Source organism: Leucoraja erinacea, chromosome 2 (genome assembly GCF_028641065.1).
Source record: "Leucoraja erinacea ecotype New England chromosome 2, Leri_hhj_1, whole genome shotgun sequence".
NCBI classification, from domain to species: Eukaryota; Metazoa; Chordata; class Chondrichthyes; order Rajiformes; family Rajidae; genus Leucoraja; species Leucoraja erinaceus.
Window position 1 is genome coordinate 7513578 of NC_073378.1, and position 18444 is coordinate 7532021.

At 44.3% G+C, this 18444-nt stretch overlaps 1 protein-coding gene across 2 annotated transcripts in view; it reads left to right on the plus strand.

Annotated features, from left to right (window-relative positions):
• Positions 1 to 18444, plus strand: part of LOC129706878 (tubulin polymerization-promoting protein) — a 62534-nt gene that overhangs the window by 24602 nt on the left and 19488 nt on the right. The window contains exon 2 of one of the 2 annotated variants that reach the window (XM_055651490.1): positions 16569 to 16879. In XM_055651490.1, coding sequence (XP_055507465.1) covers positions 16581 to 16879 — 299 coding nt within the window. In that variant the 5' untranslated portion in view covers positions 16569 to 16580. The remainder of the gene's footprint in view (positions 1 to 16568; positions 16880 to 18444) is intronic. The other variant, XM_055651498.1, reaches the window with a different exon arrangement.

Here is an 18444-nt window from a genome sequence, read left to right on the forward strand (position 1 = left end):
ATCTGGGATTTGCTATTCAAAGTCAAATATTTACAAATGGCCAAGGAACAGTCTTACAAGTCTTACAAACATTAATCTTTACAATGATTTGATGTTGAAAAGGAGACCGGATGGCAGCATTTCCTCTAAATATTATTCTTTTAAAAATAAACCGATTCTGACTTCACTCACTGTGAGCTCAACATCTTGAACGATGGCAATTTATTCGCAGCATGCAGCTGGGAGGCATGCTTGAACCCCCCAGTGGAAAATGTGTTTGGGAATCTGTATTCATTAACCTCACCTTGTCATTGAGTTTGGACCATAATGTAGTTAATAATTACTTTTTAAAAGCTGCTGGATATTTCTAGTTCCTTTCTGCACTCTGACTCTTACTTTAACCTTGTTATGTGAATCTTTTAAAATGTATTCCAAGTCCTCTTTCATCTTCTTCGAAGCCGCAAACTCCAAGTAGTGACACGGACTCTTTGGAATCCATAACACTGCCCATCTGAATGACCATTGGCAGTGGGCAAACCCTGGTCCTTGCCTAGTCCAATAATTAATGGCAGAGCACAGGATTAAGAACAGACTTGTGTGTCAGACTCAAAATGATTCACTTCATCTCAACCTTCAATGCCGTCATTGCAACTAAACTCCGCCTGACTCTCAGTCTGAAGAAGTGTCTCGACCTAAAACGTCACCTATTCCTTTTCTCCAAGAGACGATGCCAGACCCACTGAGTTACTCCAGCTTTTTGTGTCTCTCTCAATTACCAAATGACCTAGGACTCTCATCGTCCTATTCAACTGGATCATCGACTTCCTGATCCACAGACTTAAAAAGTAAGGATAGGGGACAAAACATCTTACTTTTGCAGATGACACAAGTTGGTAGTATCGTAGACACCTTGGGGGGTGTTGTAGAGCAGAGGGGTCTTGGAGTACAGGTATATAATTCCCTGAAAGTGGCGGCACAGGTAGACAGGGGGTAAAGAAGAGTTTTAGTACATTGATGTTTATCAGTCAGGGTATTGAGATGTTGGGATGTTATGTTTTATGGAGGAAGGAACTACAGATGCTGGTTTACACTAGAGATAGACGATTGTCGGGCCTGCGCTTGGTCTCACCGATATATAGGACTCCTGTATATCCTGGTTGACAGGGTTGATTATCATGTTGTATGATGCACTTGACTATCTTTTATGATATGTCTCAATACCCCTACAAGGCTGTGTACTCAACCCCTTAAGGGCCTGTCCCACTTGCATGCGATTGCGTGCATTTGGCGCGACCAACCGGAAGCGGAGTACGCGTGAAGTTCTCGCGTGACGTCATTTACGTCATACTTCCAAATCAGCTGGGCAGGAGGCGGGCCGACTGAATTTGGGCATTACACGGTGTCACCGGGAGAAAAGGACCTCCCTGGTGGCATAAAACTGGGTGAAAAAAAGTTCTTACCTTCCACTACCTGCAACCTCCAGCAACCACCTACAACTAACAACGCAACCGGCTTCAACTAAAAAATTACCGATTTTTTAAACGGCAACCTATTTTTAGTCGCGGCCGGTTTTGAATTTTTTGAAATAATCGCCGGAACATAGAAGAAGCAGAAACCACTTTCGACCATTAGGGAGACTGACAAAAACCTCCGGGAACCGCACGGAAACCTTGGGTGGGGCGCAAAGTCTCCAGAGGTTTCCGTTCATGTTTCCTAAGTGGGACAGGGGCTGTAGGAGCAGCTTCTTTCCCACTGTTATCAGACTGTTGAACGGACATCTCTAAAGCTATTTGGGCATTCAGTCTGCCAATGTGTCTCATTATGGCCCTTGTGCATTTTTTTTTTTAAAGTCTGCCTTTTTTCTAGTTGTAACATAATATTCTGCATTCTTTATTTTGTCTTTAGCAGTACCTGATATACTTGTGTACGGTGAGATTTGTCAGGATTGCACACAAGACAAAGATGTCCTTTGTTATATCTGGGTAGACCGCACAATAATGTCCTTCTTCGTGACTGAAAGACATTGAAGTCAATTGAAGGGGGTTTGACCATGTCATAGGATAGATACAAATGTGGGAGACTATCTGATAATCTTCATTCATTCTTCCAACTTTTATTTGTAAATGGACTGCAGCACTTTTCGTCTGCTTCTCAACACGATCAGGTGAGGCAAGATCTATGAAGTCCATTAAATCCATCCAATGTGAAAATCAAACAGTGGTGTCCTGTTGTATTTTGCTGTGCTTAACTATGAACGAGTAAAGGTGGGGTGGGGATAAATCAGTGAGCAGGTCAACAGCATGTTTAGGTAATTCCTGATTGCTCAGGCAATCAACCAAACGCAGTCATGGTGGCTCCGCGGAAGAGTTACTGCCTTACAGCAAAATGCAGCTCCGGACACCCGGGTTCGATCCCGACTACGGGCGCTGTCTGTATGGAGTTTGTACCTTCTCCCCGTGACCTGTGTGGGTTTTCCCCGAGATTTTCGGTTTCCTGCCACATTCCAAAGTTGCACAAAAATGCTGGTGAAACTCAGCAGGTGCAGCAGCATCTATGGAGCGAATTAAATAGGCAATGTTTCGGGCCAAAACCCTTCTTCAGACTGATCACAGCATCTGCAGTTCCTTCTTAAACATATTCCAAAGTTGTACAGGTTTGTAGGTTAATTGGCTTGATAAATGTAAAAATTGCCCAATAGAAAATTGTCCAACTTCCAGTATGGTGGACTCTTCAGAAGGTAAAAAAAACCAAGTGAATGGAATATCCTCACTCTATAACAAGCCATATTGTCTCAACCCAGGAACTTGTCAAACTCCCTTTATAACCACTGTGGAGAATTAATTCTCACCACATGTTTCAATTGTCTTTTCCAGGGAGCGATGATAGTATAAACATATACATCCGTTCACCCTCTTCCTAAAGCCCTCGATATAAAATTGACGTCTTTAGACTGTAGAGATACAGCGTGGAAACAGGCCCCTTGGCTCAGCGTTTCAGCGCCAACCAGCGACCACCCTTCCACTAGCACGATACTACACACTAGGGACAATTTACAATTTTACCAAAGCCAATTAACCTACAAACCTGCAGTTCTTTGCAATATGGGAGAAAACCAACGCAGTCATAGGGAGAAAGTACCAACTCCGTATAGACAGCACCCGTGGTCAGGATCGAACCCGGATCCCTGGGACTGTGAGGCAGCAACACTACCGCTGCCTCCACTGTGCCGAGTTGGTCATCTGCCTCAGGAAGCAGGGTGTTGTACATGCCCCAGTCAGTAGCAGTGATGCTGAATGTGGAGATAGTCAAGAGTTTCTAGGGATAAAAATCCCTGCCAACTTGCCACTATGGCGAAAAAAACACACCAATGCTTCTACCTCCTCAGAAGATGAGGAAAATTGGGCAAGTCATGGAGTCTCACAGCGTGGAAACCGGCATTGTCATTTAGTTATAGTTTTACAGTGTGTAAACAGGCCCTTCGGCCCTACTTGCCCACAACGCGTCCCAGCTACACTAGTCCCATCTGCCTGCTCTTGGTCCATATCCCTCCAAACCTATCCTATCCATGTACCTGTCTAACTGTTTCTTAAATGTTGAATATAGTCCCAGCCTCAACTACCTCCTCTGGCAGCTTGTTCCATGCACCCACCACCCTTTGTGTGAAAAAGTTACCCCTCAGATTCCTATTAAATCTTTTCCCCTTCACCTTGAACCTATGTCCTCTGGTCCTCGATTTCCCTACTCTGGGCAAGAGACTCTGTGCATCTACCCGATCTATTCCTCTTATGATTTTATTCAATTCAATTCAATTCAACTTTAATGTCATCGCACAAATACAAGTATGAGTACAACGAAATGCAGTTTTGCGTCAGTCTGTAGTAGTTGTACATAAAAAAAAAAAAAAAAATAGAAAGAGAGAAGATACAGAATAATCAAGAAATACAGAATAATTAAACAATGGGGACGGAGGGACCAGAGAAATCTATCGGCGGGACTCCGAGTTCAGCAATGTGATTGTGTTGTTGTAGAAGCTGTTGCTCATCCTACTAGTACGTGACCTGAGGCTTATACACCTCTATTAGATCGCCCCTCATCCTCCTGCGCTCTAAGGAATAGAGACCCAGCGTAAACTTCTCCCTATAGCTCAGGTTGGGTAGCTGTGAGTAAATCTGGACTGCAGTGAAAACGAGAGCATTTCTTTTAATCTGCCTCTCAAGGATGAGTGTCGGAGTGCTGTGTAAATCTTCTTACGGATTTGTCTCCCATCTTGCGTTTAGCACACACGACCTCATCAAGTAACTACCTGTACTCCTAAATCTCGCAAGTAATCTGCAGCCTCGAGATCCCCAATTTTAAAATTGCATTCCACGTTTTCACTCCTACATCTAGAATGCCTCTCAACCTCCAGATCTCTGCTTTTTAACTCCCAATTCCAGTCTCAGTCATGGCTTAGAATAAAGGGGAGGTCATTTAAGACTGAGGTGAGAAAAAACTTTTTCACCCGGGAAGTTGTGAATTTATGGAATTCCCTGCCACAGAGGACAGTGGAGGCCAAATCACTGGATGGATTTAAGAGAGAGTTAGATAGAGCTCTAGGGGCTAGTGGAGTCAAGGGATATGGGGAGAAGGCAGGCACGGGTTATTGATAGGGGACGATCAGCCATGATCACAATGAATGGCGGTGCTGGCTCGAAGGGCCGAATGGCCTCCCCCTGCACCTGTTTTCTATGTTTCTATGTCCATACCTTCTGTCAAATAATTATTGTCTGCCAAGTTCTTGCGTTTTTCAAAAAAAATATTCTTGTCTCGACCATCCTTTAAGACTCCTCTTTAAGGGGAGCTCTTTTGAGTTTATTTGTCACCTGTGGTGGTGAGCCTGTTTGTGGCTCAGATACAGACCTGGTCCGTCAATTTGAATATTTCGAGTACTGCTTGAAACCACGACTAATGTTTTCCAATGAGCTGTGGAACCAGTTTCTCAGCAGGCTATTGTTTTCCATATTCTGGCTTTACCAACCAATGAGAGAATTTCAGTGGCTGAAAGCATTGCTGTAGAATCATACAACAATGAAGGTCTGAAGTAGGGTCTCGGCCCGAAACGTCACCCATTCCTCCTGTCCAGAGAGGCTGCTTGTCCCGCTGAGTTACTCCAGCATTTTGTGTCTTACTCCAATGGAAACCAGCCCCTTGGCATAGCTTGCACATGCTGGCCAATATACCCCAACAACGCTAGTCCCGACCCTTCGCATTTGGGCCGTATCCCTCTAAATCTTTCCTATCTGTATACCTGTTCAAATGTATTTTAAATGTTGTTATAATATCTGCCTCAACTATCTCCTCTGGCAGCTCATTCCATATACCCACCACCATCTGTGGAAAATGTTGCCTCTCAGGTCTCTATTCATTCTTTCCCTCCCACTTTAAACCTATGTCCTCGGGTTCTTGATTCCCCGACTCTGGGTAAAAGACTGGGCATTCACCCGATTAATTCTCCTCCGTGATTTTATACACCACTATAAGATCATCCCTTAGCCTCCTGCACTCCAAGCAATTCAATTCAATTTAATTGTCATTTGGACCCCTTGAGGTCCAAACGAAATGCCGTTTCTGCAGCCATACATTACAGACAAATAGACCCAAGACACAACATAATTTACATTTTACATAAACATCCATCACATCGCTGTGATGGAAGGCCAAAAAAAAACTTATATCTCCACTGCTCTCCCCCCCCCCCCCGATGTCAGAGTCAAAGTCAAAGCCCCCGGCTGGCGATGGCGATTGTCCCGCGGCCATTAAAGCCACGCCGGGTGGTGCGAGGTCGCACAGCGGGTCTTGGTGTTAAAGCCCCAGGCATGCGCTCGCAGAGTCCCGCAGCCATTCCAAGCCGAGATTTAAAAGTTACACCCTCCCTCCCACCCCCCCCCCACACACACACCCCAACAAAAAACAACAAAAACGACATAAAAACATAAAAACATAGACAAAAATAATAAAAACGCGGACGGGCTGCAGAGGCCGCTGCTGATGTGAGTCGCGCCTAAATAAAGTCCTGGTCTGCCCAACCTCTCTTTATAGCTCTGGCCTACAAGCCTAGGCAACATCCTTGTAATTCTTCTCTGCATTGTTTGCAGCTTAACACCATCTTTCCTACAGCAGGTGAACACAACACTACAAATGCAGCTTCGCCAACATGTTGTACAACTGTAACATAACATCCCAACTTCTAACTCAATACCCTGACTGATGGAGGCCTGACTGATGTACCGAGCCTTCTTGGCCACTCTATCTACATGTCACTCTACTGCCAGGGAACCATGCACACACACTCCAACATCCCTCTGCTCTACAACACTGCCATTCACTGTGTCATGTCTGTTGTTTCTCTGCCATTCTGCTACTGGGGTACCCATCCCTTAATATAACCATCATTTATTGCCTGGGGTGAAAGCAAACAGCATGACATTGCCCAGGGTGAAAGATGAAGCATTACAAGGAAGAGATCATGGGTGCAGATATACATACAACAGGCAATATTAAATCAGCATGTTGTTTAAGAAGGAACTGCAGATGCTGGAAAATCGAAGGTACACAAAAATGCTGGAGAAACTCAGCAGGTGCAGCAGCATCTATGGAGTGAAGGAAATAGGCAACGTTTCGGGCCGAAACCCTTCTTTTTTTTAGGGCAGGGGGGGATCACAGAGGGGGGGGTGTAGTTAGAGAGGAGGTTGTGATACTGTCTCCGGAGAGAGGAGGAGAACTTCTTCAAAGTAGGCATACCTTGAGGAGATATCGCAGTGGAGTAGACAAAGTGTTCAAGAATGAACTGCAGATGCTGGAAAGATGAAAAAAAGAGAAGGGTTTCGGCCCGAAACGTTGCCTATTTCCTTCACTCCATAGATGCTGCTGCACCCGCTGAGTTTCTCCAGCCTTTTTGTGTACCAATATTAAATCAGCAGTTTGATGAATGACCCTTGGCAGAAGGCAAACCTTGGTCCTTGCCTAGCCCCAATACTGCCTTGTGTGTCAGATTCACATTTATTCACGATATCTCTACCTTCAATGCCATAATTCCAACCAAACTCATCACTGAGATTTGTTACTAATTTTAAAACCCTCACGCACCACTGCTCTTTGTATGCTCAAGTTGGATGGTTTGCCCTGTCCACCCGCAGACTCCATCATTGGCATATCCTTAGTTATAAGACTATCCTCGGTGTTATTCCTTCATACCTGCAGAAGTATGTGATTCGAAAAAGCACAGGAACTTATCAACTCCACTCTGAGGACTTGTTCTTACTAACTGTACCTAAAGTCCGTACTGAATTGGGGAAAAGGGCATTTAGTTCTGCTGCTCCCTTCGCATGGAACCAGCTGCAGAATGAACTAAAACTTAAGGAGCTGGTTTCTTTAAACAGATTTAAATCCCTTCTTAATGATGTTGAAGCAGGCTCTTCTGTCTGTACATGCTTTGTTTGATGATGTTCTGACTGTGACTCTATCTATATGTTCTCTGTTGTTTTTAAATTATTGTCTGTAACTGTGGAACTGTGCTGCTGCCTGTCTTGGCCAGGACTCTCTTGTAAAATAGATTTTTAATCTCAATGAGATTTCTCCTGGTTAAATAAAGGCCAAATAAATAAATAAATAAATAAATAAATAAAAATCTCCAAACTCGTGGACCTAGGACACTCACCCTCCACTGCAACTAGGTCCTTGACTACAGATTCAGATTCAGATTCAATATTTATTGTCATTGTGCAGTGTACAAGTACAGAGACAACGAATTGCAGTTAGCATCTCACCCAGAAGTGCCAACACAGAATAATGGAACAGTAAAATATATATATGTGTATACAGTAGCCGTAGTGCAATTTTCGGGGGGGGGAGGGGGGGGGGATCAGTCACTGGGGGAAGGAGTGTCCGGGGGTGGGGGGGGGGGGGGTGGGATGACTGTCAATCACCAAGGTGCAGAGTTAAGTAGTGTAACAGCCGCAGGGAACAAGCTGTTCCTGAACTGCTGGTCCGGCAATGGAGAGACCTGTAGAGTTTCCCGGATGGGAGGAGGGTAAACAGTGTGGTTGGGGTAAGAGCAGTCCTTGACGATGCTGAGCGCCCTCTGCAGACAACGCTTGCTCTGGACAGCTTCAATGGAGGGGAGCGAGGAACTGGTGATGCGTGGGGCAATTTTCACCACCCTCTGCAGTGCTTTCCCGTCGGAGAGAGAGCAGTTGCCATACCATACTGTGATACAGTTGGTAAGGATGCTCTCGATGGTGCAGCGGTGGAAGTTCACCAGAATCTGAGGAGGCTACCTGATCCACAGACTGGAAAAATAAGGATCGGCAACAAAACATCCTACATTTGTGGAATCACACTGACGTTGAATCTTCACGAAAGTCCACTGAACAAGCCCTCACAGTGTCGTCACAACTGCGGGAGCCCTGGTTGAAATTTACGAGCCGTCCTTAAATACAGGAGAGTTGCCGGAAGACTGGAGGGTGGCAAATGTTGTGTCTCTTTTCAAGAAGGGCTGCAGGGAAAATGCTGGGAACTGTAGGCCGGTAAGCTTAGCATCTGTAATTGGAAAGTTACTAGAGAGTATTCTGAGGGATAGGTTATACAGGCATTTGGATGGGCAAGGGCTGATTAGGGACAGTCAGCATGGTTTTGTACGTGGAAGGTCGTGTCTCACAAATCTGATAGATTTTTTTGAAGACGGACCTTTTCTCGTCGGGTCTCAGGTGTCGTTGAGGCCGCAACGAGGAGCGGCCTCCAACAGGAAGAAGCCGGGGACTCAGGTGCTGACTCACCGTTGCCGTCGCGGAGCTGGCCGAGACCGGAGCGGGTGGAGCGGTGGAGGAGCGCTGCTGCTGCTGATGCTGTTGCTGCTGCTGCTGCTGCTGCTGCTGCTGCTACCGGAGAGTCGGAGGCTCCAACGACGGGTCTGTGGACGACGGCGCCGAGGAGCCCGCGGATCCCTGGAGAGAGACCGCTTTTCGGGGCTCTGCAACGGCGACTTCTCCCGCCCGAGTTGCGGGGTTGAAGAGTTCCTGGAGCGGGGCCTACATTACTGCCCCGCGCGGCTGGAATGGCCGCGGGACTTTGCGAGCGCACACCGGGGGCTCCAACACCAAGACCCGGTGTGCGACCTCGCACCACCCGGCGTGGCTTTAATGGCCGCGGGACAATCGCCATTGCCAGCCGGGGGCTTTGACTTTGACTCTGACATCGGGGGGGGAGAGTGCAGTGGAGAGATAAGTTTATTTGGCCTTCCATCACAGCTATGTGATGGATGTTTATGTTAAATGTAATTATGTTGTGTCTGGGGTCTATTTGTGTGTAATGTATGGCTGCAGAAACGGCATTTCGTTTGGACCTCCAGGGGTCCAAATGACAATTAAATTGACTCTTGAATTGACTCTTGATCTTGATCTCTTGATCGATTGGCCAGGTGGGCAGAGGAATGGTTGATGGAATTTAATACAGAGAAGTGTGAGCTGTTGCATTTTGGGATGTCTAACAAGGACAGGACCTACACAGTAAATGGTAGGCCTCTGGTTAGTTGTAGAGCTGAGGGATCTAGGAGTACAGGTGCATGGTTCCTTGAAGATCGAGTCGCAAGTATATACGGTGGTCAATAAGGCTTCTGGCACTTTGACCTTCATCAGTCAGAGTATTGAGTAGAGAAGTTGCGAGGTCATGTTCCAGTTGTATATGACGTTGGTTAGACTGCATTTAGAATATTGTGTTCAGTTCTGGGCACCATGTTATAGGAAAGATATTGTCAAGCTTGAAAGGGTTCAGAAAAGATTTACGAGGATGTTGCCAGGACTAGAGGGTGTGAGCTATAGGGAGAGGTTGTGTAGGCTGGGTCTCTATTCCATGGAGTGCAGAAGGATGAGGGAAGATTTATTTATTTATTTATTTGTTTATTTGTTCCGAACGAGTAAAGACATAAATAGGAATAAATAACAACAACAAAATCGAAATAGTCAAACAATTGGACATTCCAGGCAATATTTGCAAAGCAATGAAAAGCATAAAGCAAAATTTAAATGTCCAACACTTTTTCTTTACAAGCTCGAAAAGGAGTGAGAAGAAGAATAACTTATAAGAAGATCTTATAGAGGTGTATAAAATCATGAGAGGAATAGACCGGGTAGATGCACAGAGTAGGGGGACATAGGTTCAAGGTGAAGGGGGAAAAGATTTAATAGGAATCCGAGGGGTAACTTTTTCACACAAAGGGTGGTGGATCTATGGACCAACCTTCCAGAGGAGGTAGTTGAGGCTGGGACTATCCCATTGTTTAAGAAACAGTCGGACAGGTACACGGATAGGACAGGTTTGGAGGGATATGGACCAAGCACAGGCAGGTGGGACTAGTGTAGCTGGGACATTGTTGGCTGGTGTGGGCATCTTGAGGTGAAGGGCCTGTTTCCACACTGTATCACTCTATGGCTCTATGACATAAGTTCATAAATGATAGGAGCGGAATTAGGCCATTCGGCCCATCAAATCTACTCCGCCATTCAAACATGGCTGATCTATCTCTCCCTCTTAACTTCATTCTCCTGCCTTCTCCCCATAACCCCTGACACCCGTACTAATAAAGAATCTATCTATCTCTGCTTTAATAATATCCGCTGACCTGGCCTCCACACTCTGTGGCAATGAATTCCACAGATTCACCACGATCTGGCTAAAGAGATTCTTCCTCATCTCTTCCATAATGGAACATCCTTTAATTTTGAGGCTATGGCCTTGGTCCTAGATTCTCCCACCCGTTGAAACATCCTCTCCACATCCACTCTATCCAAGTCTTTATCTATTCAGTAATATTCAATGAGAACCCCCCTCATCCTTCTAAACTCCAGTGAGTATGGATGGGCCCAGTGCTGTCAAACGCTCATCATATGTTAATCCACTCATTCCTGGGATCGTTCTGGTGAACCTCCTCTGGACCCTCTCCAGAGCCAGCACATCCTTCTGCAGATATAGGGCCCAGAATTGCTTACAATACTCTAAAAGTGGCTTGATCAGCACGTTATAGAGCCTCAGCATTACATCCATGTCTCGTTACTGCTCAGCCATCCATAGCTCTAGACGAGTCATTTAAATAAATGTCCTTTGGAGAAAGGAACGTTGCCTCCAGGATTCATTCTTTTTTGGGAAAAATGGGAAAAATATTGGAAGCAGGGGAAGATGGAGGAGAGCAATGGAATTAAGTTTGATTTCATTTTGAAAAGGGCTAAGTGTATGGAGTTTGTACGTTCTCCTCATGACCTGCGTGGGTTTTCTCAGAGTTCTTCGGTTTCCTCCCACACTCCAAAAACGTACAGGTTTGCAGGTTAATTGGCTTGATAAATTTTTTTTTTTAAATGTCCGTGGTGTGTGTATTACGGGGATCGCTGGTCAGCATGGACCCGGTGGGCCGAAGGGCCTGTTTCCACGCTGTATCTCTAAACTGGCAACTAAACCTATACATTGAATGGTGACTTTAATCCTCTTGTGTAGATCCCCATTAATGCATTCTACTTTAACAGAGTATTGTCTTAAATAATGCAGGACCAATGAATTTTATCCACCTATTAGTTAGGGCTTTATTCTTTGGAGCGCAGAAGGTTAAGGGGGGACCTGATAGAGGTCTTTAAAATGATGAGAGGGATAGACAGAGTTGATGTGGACAAGCTTTTCCCTTTGAGAATAGGGAAGATTCAAACAAGAGGACATGACTTCAGAATTAAGGGACAGAAGTTTAGGGGTAATATGAGGGGGAACTTCTTTACGCAGAGAGTGGTGGCGGTGTGGAATGAGCTCCCAGTGGAAGTGGTGGAGGCAGGTTCATTGGTATCATTTAAAAATAAATTGGATAGGCACATGGATGAGAAGGGAATGGAGGGTTATGGTATGAGTGCAGGCAGGTGGGACTAAGGGGAAAAAAATTTGTTCGGCATGGACTTGTAGGGCCGAGATGGCCTGTTTCCGTGCTGTAATTGTTATATGGTTATATGGTTATTAGTCATATTTCCCAATCATCTGTGTAAGTTCATCTCCCCCCCCCCCATCCTCTCATACACCTGTTTCGTCCCTGCCTTCAATAACCATGATTGGAAATTGTATATTAAGTAGTGAAGAATAATGGTGAAAGATTAGAAAGCGAGTAAGATTTGTAATGGCATGATTTTCTATACATATTTTATAGATATTTAAAAAGATTGAGATGAAGAGTGCATTGGTACTATAGAGAGTGAGTGAGGAATGAATAATGGAAGATGCTGGAGGACAGATTAACTTGCACTTGTCGTCACTACAAGATACAAATAATATTGCAGAAATAGATGAAAATTGGAGGAAAATGGAAAATTCCAGTCAGTAGGGACGTGTTACTGAGCAGTTCTCAGTTTATAGTGTTAATTGAAGGTCAGTTGTAAATTAACTGGTTGTTGCTGCAAGTGGAATTTGTGTTCACCGTACTAAAGCCATCAAATGTGTAACAGACCGTTGAGTCAAATACTGTGATTACAACAATGTTGCATTGACATCACACATTATGTAATGCTTTGCAGTGCATTAAAACTCCACTAAACTGTAGTTTTTTTGTATTTGAAACTGTTTTAAAACATAATAAATAATTCCCAGCCATCTTCATTGTTCCCAGTTATCTGCCGGTTGGAAACATAGAAACATAGAAAATAGGTGCAGGAGTAGGCCATTCGGCCCTTCGAGCCTGCACCGCCATTCAATATGATCATGGCTGATCATCCAACTCAGTATCCTGTACCTGCCTTCTGTCCATACCCCCTGATCCCTTTAGCCACAAGGGCCACATCTAACTCCCTCTTAAATATAGCCAATGAACTGGCCTCAACTACCTTCTGTGGCAGAGAATTCCACAGATTCACCACTCTCTGTGTGAAAAATGATTTTCTCATCTCGTTCCTAAAATACTTCCCTCTTGTCCTTAAACTGTGACCCCTTGTTCTGGACTTCCCCAACAATGGGAATAATATAATCTTCCTGCCTCTAGCCTGTCCAACCCCTAAAGAATTTTGTAAATTTCTATAAGATCCCCCCTCAATCTTCTAAATTATAACGAGTACAAGCCGAGTCTATCCAGTCTTTCTTCATATGAAAGTCCTGACATCCCAGGAATCAGTCTGGTGATGTACTCCCTCTATGGCACGAATGTCTTTCCACAGATTAGGACGACAAAACTGTACGCAATACTCCAGGTGTGGTCTCACCAAGACCCTGTACAACTGCAGTAGAACCTTCCTCTGTACTTCCTCTATGGCAAGAATGTCTTTCCACAGATTGGGAGACCAAAACTGTGCGCAATACTCCAGGTGTGGTTTCACCAAGACCCTGTACAACTGCAGTAGAACCTCCCTGCTCTTATACTTAACAACATTCTGCTTTCAACATTATATCCAAATCATAACAGCTAACTTCTTAACTAGTCTGCACAATCAAAGGTTGTGACTTGCTCTGCACCAGTGAGACTGGGACAGAGGAATACAGAATTAAAAACAGAAAATACCAGGGACACAAAGCAGATGAGGCAGTGTCTCAGGAGAAAGAAGCGATTAACATTTCAGGTTCAGCTTCATCACAAGGCCTAGATTAATCATCTGATTTGGAAACCTGCCACTCCAGCATTCCTTCAGGAATTTTTATTTCAGATTACCAGCTTCTTTGACTATTTTTTCAGTTCCAGGCTAGAAGAGCTCGGATTGCCCCAGCTTGAGTTGAGTGACTTTTAATCCATTTTTATAGCTGGTCTCGTGAGGGGATTGTTTGTAGTCTTCTTGGAAGGCATTGATTTGCAGCAAGCTCCAAACGTTGTTCAGCCTCTTGACCTCTTCCAGTGGGTGAAGAGACTGTCCATTTCCATAGGTCTAGTATGATCTTCTTTTGTGATTAATGGATGCAGTTTTAGTCTCTTCCTAGGAAAACGTACATGTTGTATTAACCATCAAATCTATGGATTAACATTTGTGTTTCTTATGTTTTGTTGAATTTCTTGGGCAGTAGCTTCTTGAGGAATTACAAACACCTGTGAAGCCATGTGTCCCAAACATTATGGTGCCTTGAAATGGGAGGACTATGTATAAACACAGCTGTAATTTCTACATGGTGAAACTAGAATGTTGCCTGGGTTTCAACAACTAAGTTACAGAGATAGGTTGAATAAGTTAGGTCTTTATTCTCTGGAGCGCAGAAGGCTAAGGGGGGACTTGATAGAGGTCTTTAAAATGATGAGAGGGATAGACAGAGTTGATGTGGACAAGCTTTTCCCTTTGAGAATAGGGAAGATTCAAACAAGAGGACATGACTTCAGAATGAAGGGACAGACGTTTAGGGGTAACATGAGGGGGAACTTCTTTACTCAGAGAGTGGTAGCGGTGTGGAATTAGCTTCCAGTGGAAGTGGTGGAGGCAGGTTCGTTGGTATCATTTAAAAATAAATTGGATAGGCATATGGATGAGAAGGGAATGGAGGGTTATGGTATGAGTGCAGGCAGGTGGGACTAAGGGAAAAAAAAGTTGTTCGGCACAGACTTGTAGGGCCGAGATGGCATGTTTCCGTGCTGTAATTGGTATATGGTTATATGGTTATAATGTGTAAAAATTGCCTTTATTAAAATCTGACAATGTGCACTTTAACCACATGTGATTTTTTTTTTTCTATTACAAATCTCAAATTGTGGAATACAGAGGCAAATAAATAAGTGATGGGTCTTTGTCCCAGACATTATGGAGGGCACTGTAATTGCTCATTGTTTCTCACTTTGTGTATTAAACTAGTTCCCAAGAGCAGTGAGATAAATGATCAGATGATCTGAGTTAGTAATGTTGGCTGAGGGGCAAGTACTGGCCAAAGCAGACTGAACCAGAACACTAACACTAATTAATACAATGCAAACTATATTCAAAATCTCTTGCATTGAAGCTCTCTCTGTTTCATATAATATGTGTTACCATAAGAAAATGGTGGAGTACTTAGAAATAATTGTATGCAGAAATGCAAAATGTCAACAAAATAGAGAGAGTACAGAGGAAATTTACTAGAATGTTGCCTGGGTTTCAACAACTAAGTTACAGAGATAGGTTGAATAAGTTAGGTCTTTATTCTCTGGAGCGCAGAAGGTTAAGGGGGGACTTGATAGAGGTCTTTAAAATGATGAGAGGGATAGACAGAGTTGATGTGAACAAGCTTTTCCCTTTGAGAATAGGGAAGATTCAAACAAGAGGACATGACTTCAGAATTAAGGGACAGAAGTTTACGGGTAACATGAGGGGGAACTTTACTCAGAGAGTGGTAGCGGTGTGGAATGAGCTTCCAGTGGAAGTGGTGGAGGCAGGTTCATTGGTATCATTTAAAAATAAATTGGATAGGCATATGGATGAGAAGGGAATGGAGGGTTATGGTATGAGTGCAGGCAGGTGGGACTAAGTTGAAAAAAAAGTTGTTCGGCACAGACTTGTAGGGCCGAGATGGCATGTTTCCGTGCTGTAATTGGTATATGGTTATAATGTGTAAAAATTGCCTTTATTAAAATCTGACAATGTGCACTTTAACCACATGTGATTTTTTTTTTTCTATTACAAATCTCAAATTGTGGAATACAAAGGCAAATAAATAAATGATGGGTCTTTGTCCCAAACATTATGGAGGGCACTGTAATTGCTCATTGTTTCTCACTTTATGTATTAATCTAGTTCCCAAGAGCAGTGAGATAAATGATCAGATGATCTGAGTTAGTAATGTTGGCTGAGGGGCAAGTACTGGCCAAAGCAGCCTGAACCAGAACACTAACACTAATTAATACAATGCAAACTATATTCAAAGTCTCTTGCATTGAAGCTCTCTCTGTTTCATATAAAATGTGTTACCGTAAGAAAATGGTGGAGTACTTAGAAATAATTGTATGCAGAAATGCAAAATGTCAACAAAATAGAGAGAGTACAGAGGAAATTTACTAGAATGTTGCCTGGGTTTCAACAACTAAGTTACAGAGATAGGTTGAATAAGTTAGGTCTTTATTCTCTGGAGCGCAGAAGGTTAAGGGGGGACTTGATAGAGGTCTTTAAAATGATGAGAGGGATAGACAGAGTTGATGTGGACAAGCTTTTCCCTTTGAGAATAAGGAAGATTCAAACAAGAGGACATGACTTCAGAATTAAGGGACAGAAGTTTAGGGGTAACATGAGGGGGAACTTTACTCAGAGAGTGGTAGTGGTGTGGAATGAGCTTCCAGTGGAAGTGGTGGAGGCAGGTTCATTGGTATCATTTAAAAATAAATTGGATAGGCATATGGATGAGAAGGGAATGGAGGGTTATGGTATGAGTGCAGGCAGGTGGGACTAAGGGGAAAAAAAAATTGTTCGGCACGGATTTGTAGGGCCGAGATGGCCTGTTTCCGTGCTGTAATTGTTATATGGTTATTATATATGGTTAAAATGGAAAAATGTCAAAGCATTTGTAAAAAAGTATTAATGCAATGAATCTAAAAGATGCCCCCTTTATGATTTTGAAATGCTCTCTGCTGAAGTATCTGAACCATTGTCTTTTTCCCCCAGTAGTGGAGCAAAATGGCTGAATGCAAATCCAAATCAGTAAGAGGAGCGGCGAAGAGTGACCGGGCAAAGGAGAAAGGAGCCAAACACCACGTGTCTGATTCAAACGGCACCCCTGATGGGGATGCTGCTGCACCCCAAGAACTCAGTTCCCTGGAAGAGGCCTTCAGGAAATTTGCTATTCTTGGAGACACACGAGCCATGGGCAGAGATATGAACGGCAAAAATTGGTCAAAATTGTGTAAGGACTGTAACATCACAGATGGAAGGAACGTGACGATCACGGATGTTGACATTATGTTTTCCAAAGTCAAGTATGTCCTTCTCCGGCTGTTCCACCTCTTACCTGCAGTAACGCCTTTTGCCAAATGAAGCATTTTTAACGTGTTTAATTTTGTTTTTGTGCAACATATTGCTCCCTGCATTCTGTCTTGGGTTTTGTTCAAGTTACAACCACTGATCTCTGGAACTCTCTGCCACAGAAGGTGGTTGAGGCCAGTTCATTGGCTATATTTAAGAGGGAGTTAGATGTGGCCCTTGTGGCTAAAGGGATCAGGGGGTATGGAGAGAAGGCAGGGATGGGATACTGAGTTGGATGATCAGCCATGATCATATTGAATGGCGGTGCAGGCTCGCAGGGCCGAATGGCCTACTCCTGCACCTAATTTCTATGTTTCTATGCTTCTTTTCAATATCATTTTTGATTTGCATAATGATCAACACCCGTATTGATTGCTCGATCTTTAACAGCCTTGAGAAAATGGTGGTGAGGCAGAGGCTGTGCAGGGAGCTGCAAAATGTCGATCTATTGAAGATGGAGTCGGGCTGGGGTGTGTTCTGGAGGGAAGCTTGCAGGTGTTGGTGATCCCAAACACCTGCTGCCATTAAACCTTGAGAGGTGCTTTCAGAGTAATCCCGCTGAGTAACCACAATGTGTAGGTGGCTTTGTAGCCGCAGTGTGCTCGTACTGTAGTGTGATGGTTGGACAGACAGTTGTGTAGGAGCTGCTCGGTCTGGGTGGTGCAGAGCTTCCCAAGTGGTGTTGGAGAGACACTGACTCGGGCAAGAAGAAATTCTTGAGTACTACACAAAATGCTGGAGTAACTATTGGAGTAACATCGGGCAGCACGGTGGAGTAGCGGAAGAGCTAACGCCTTGCAGCGCCAGAGACCCGGGTTCGATCCTGACTACGGGCGCTGTCTGTATGGAGTTTGTATGTTCTCCCTGTCACCTGCGTGGGTTTTCTCCGAGATCTTCGGATTTCTCCCACATTCCAAATACGTGCATGTTTGTAGGTTAATTGGCTTGGTATAAATGTAAAATTGTCCCCAGTGTCCCTAGGGTAGTGTGATCGGCCTGTCCCACTTGGGCGATTTTTTTTGGGTGACTACAGGTGACGGCCGCAAAAGTTTCAACATGTTGAAAAATCTTCGGCGACAGTGGCGACAATTTTTGCTGTCGTAGGTTGACGTAGGTGTTGTTGTAGGTTGTCGCCAGGTGTCGTAGGTGAATTCCCGTTAAAACTAGTCCCTGGCAGTCGCCTAAAGAGTCGCCCAAAGTGGGACAGGCCCGTTAGTGTGCGGAGATCACTTCTCTTCTTCTTTCGTGCGGCGTGCACAGCCTAAAGTTGTTGGACAACTTGTTCTATTTGATCTTCCGTTTGTGCACGTCGAGTTGATTGCATTAGTCGAAACAGGGCGGACCACGTGATGGTTGCAATCTTCCACCCCGCGGAGATCACTGGTCGGTGCGGACTCGCTGGGCCGAAGGACCTGTTGCCACGCTGTATCTCTAAACTAAACTAAACTAAACTCAGCGGGTCAGGCAGCATTTGTGGATGGAGTGCTTGGGTGACTTGGGAGTGGTTTTGGTAGATTGT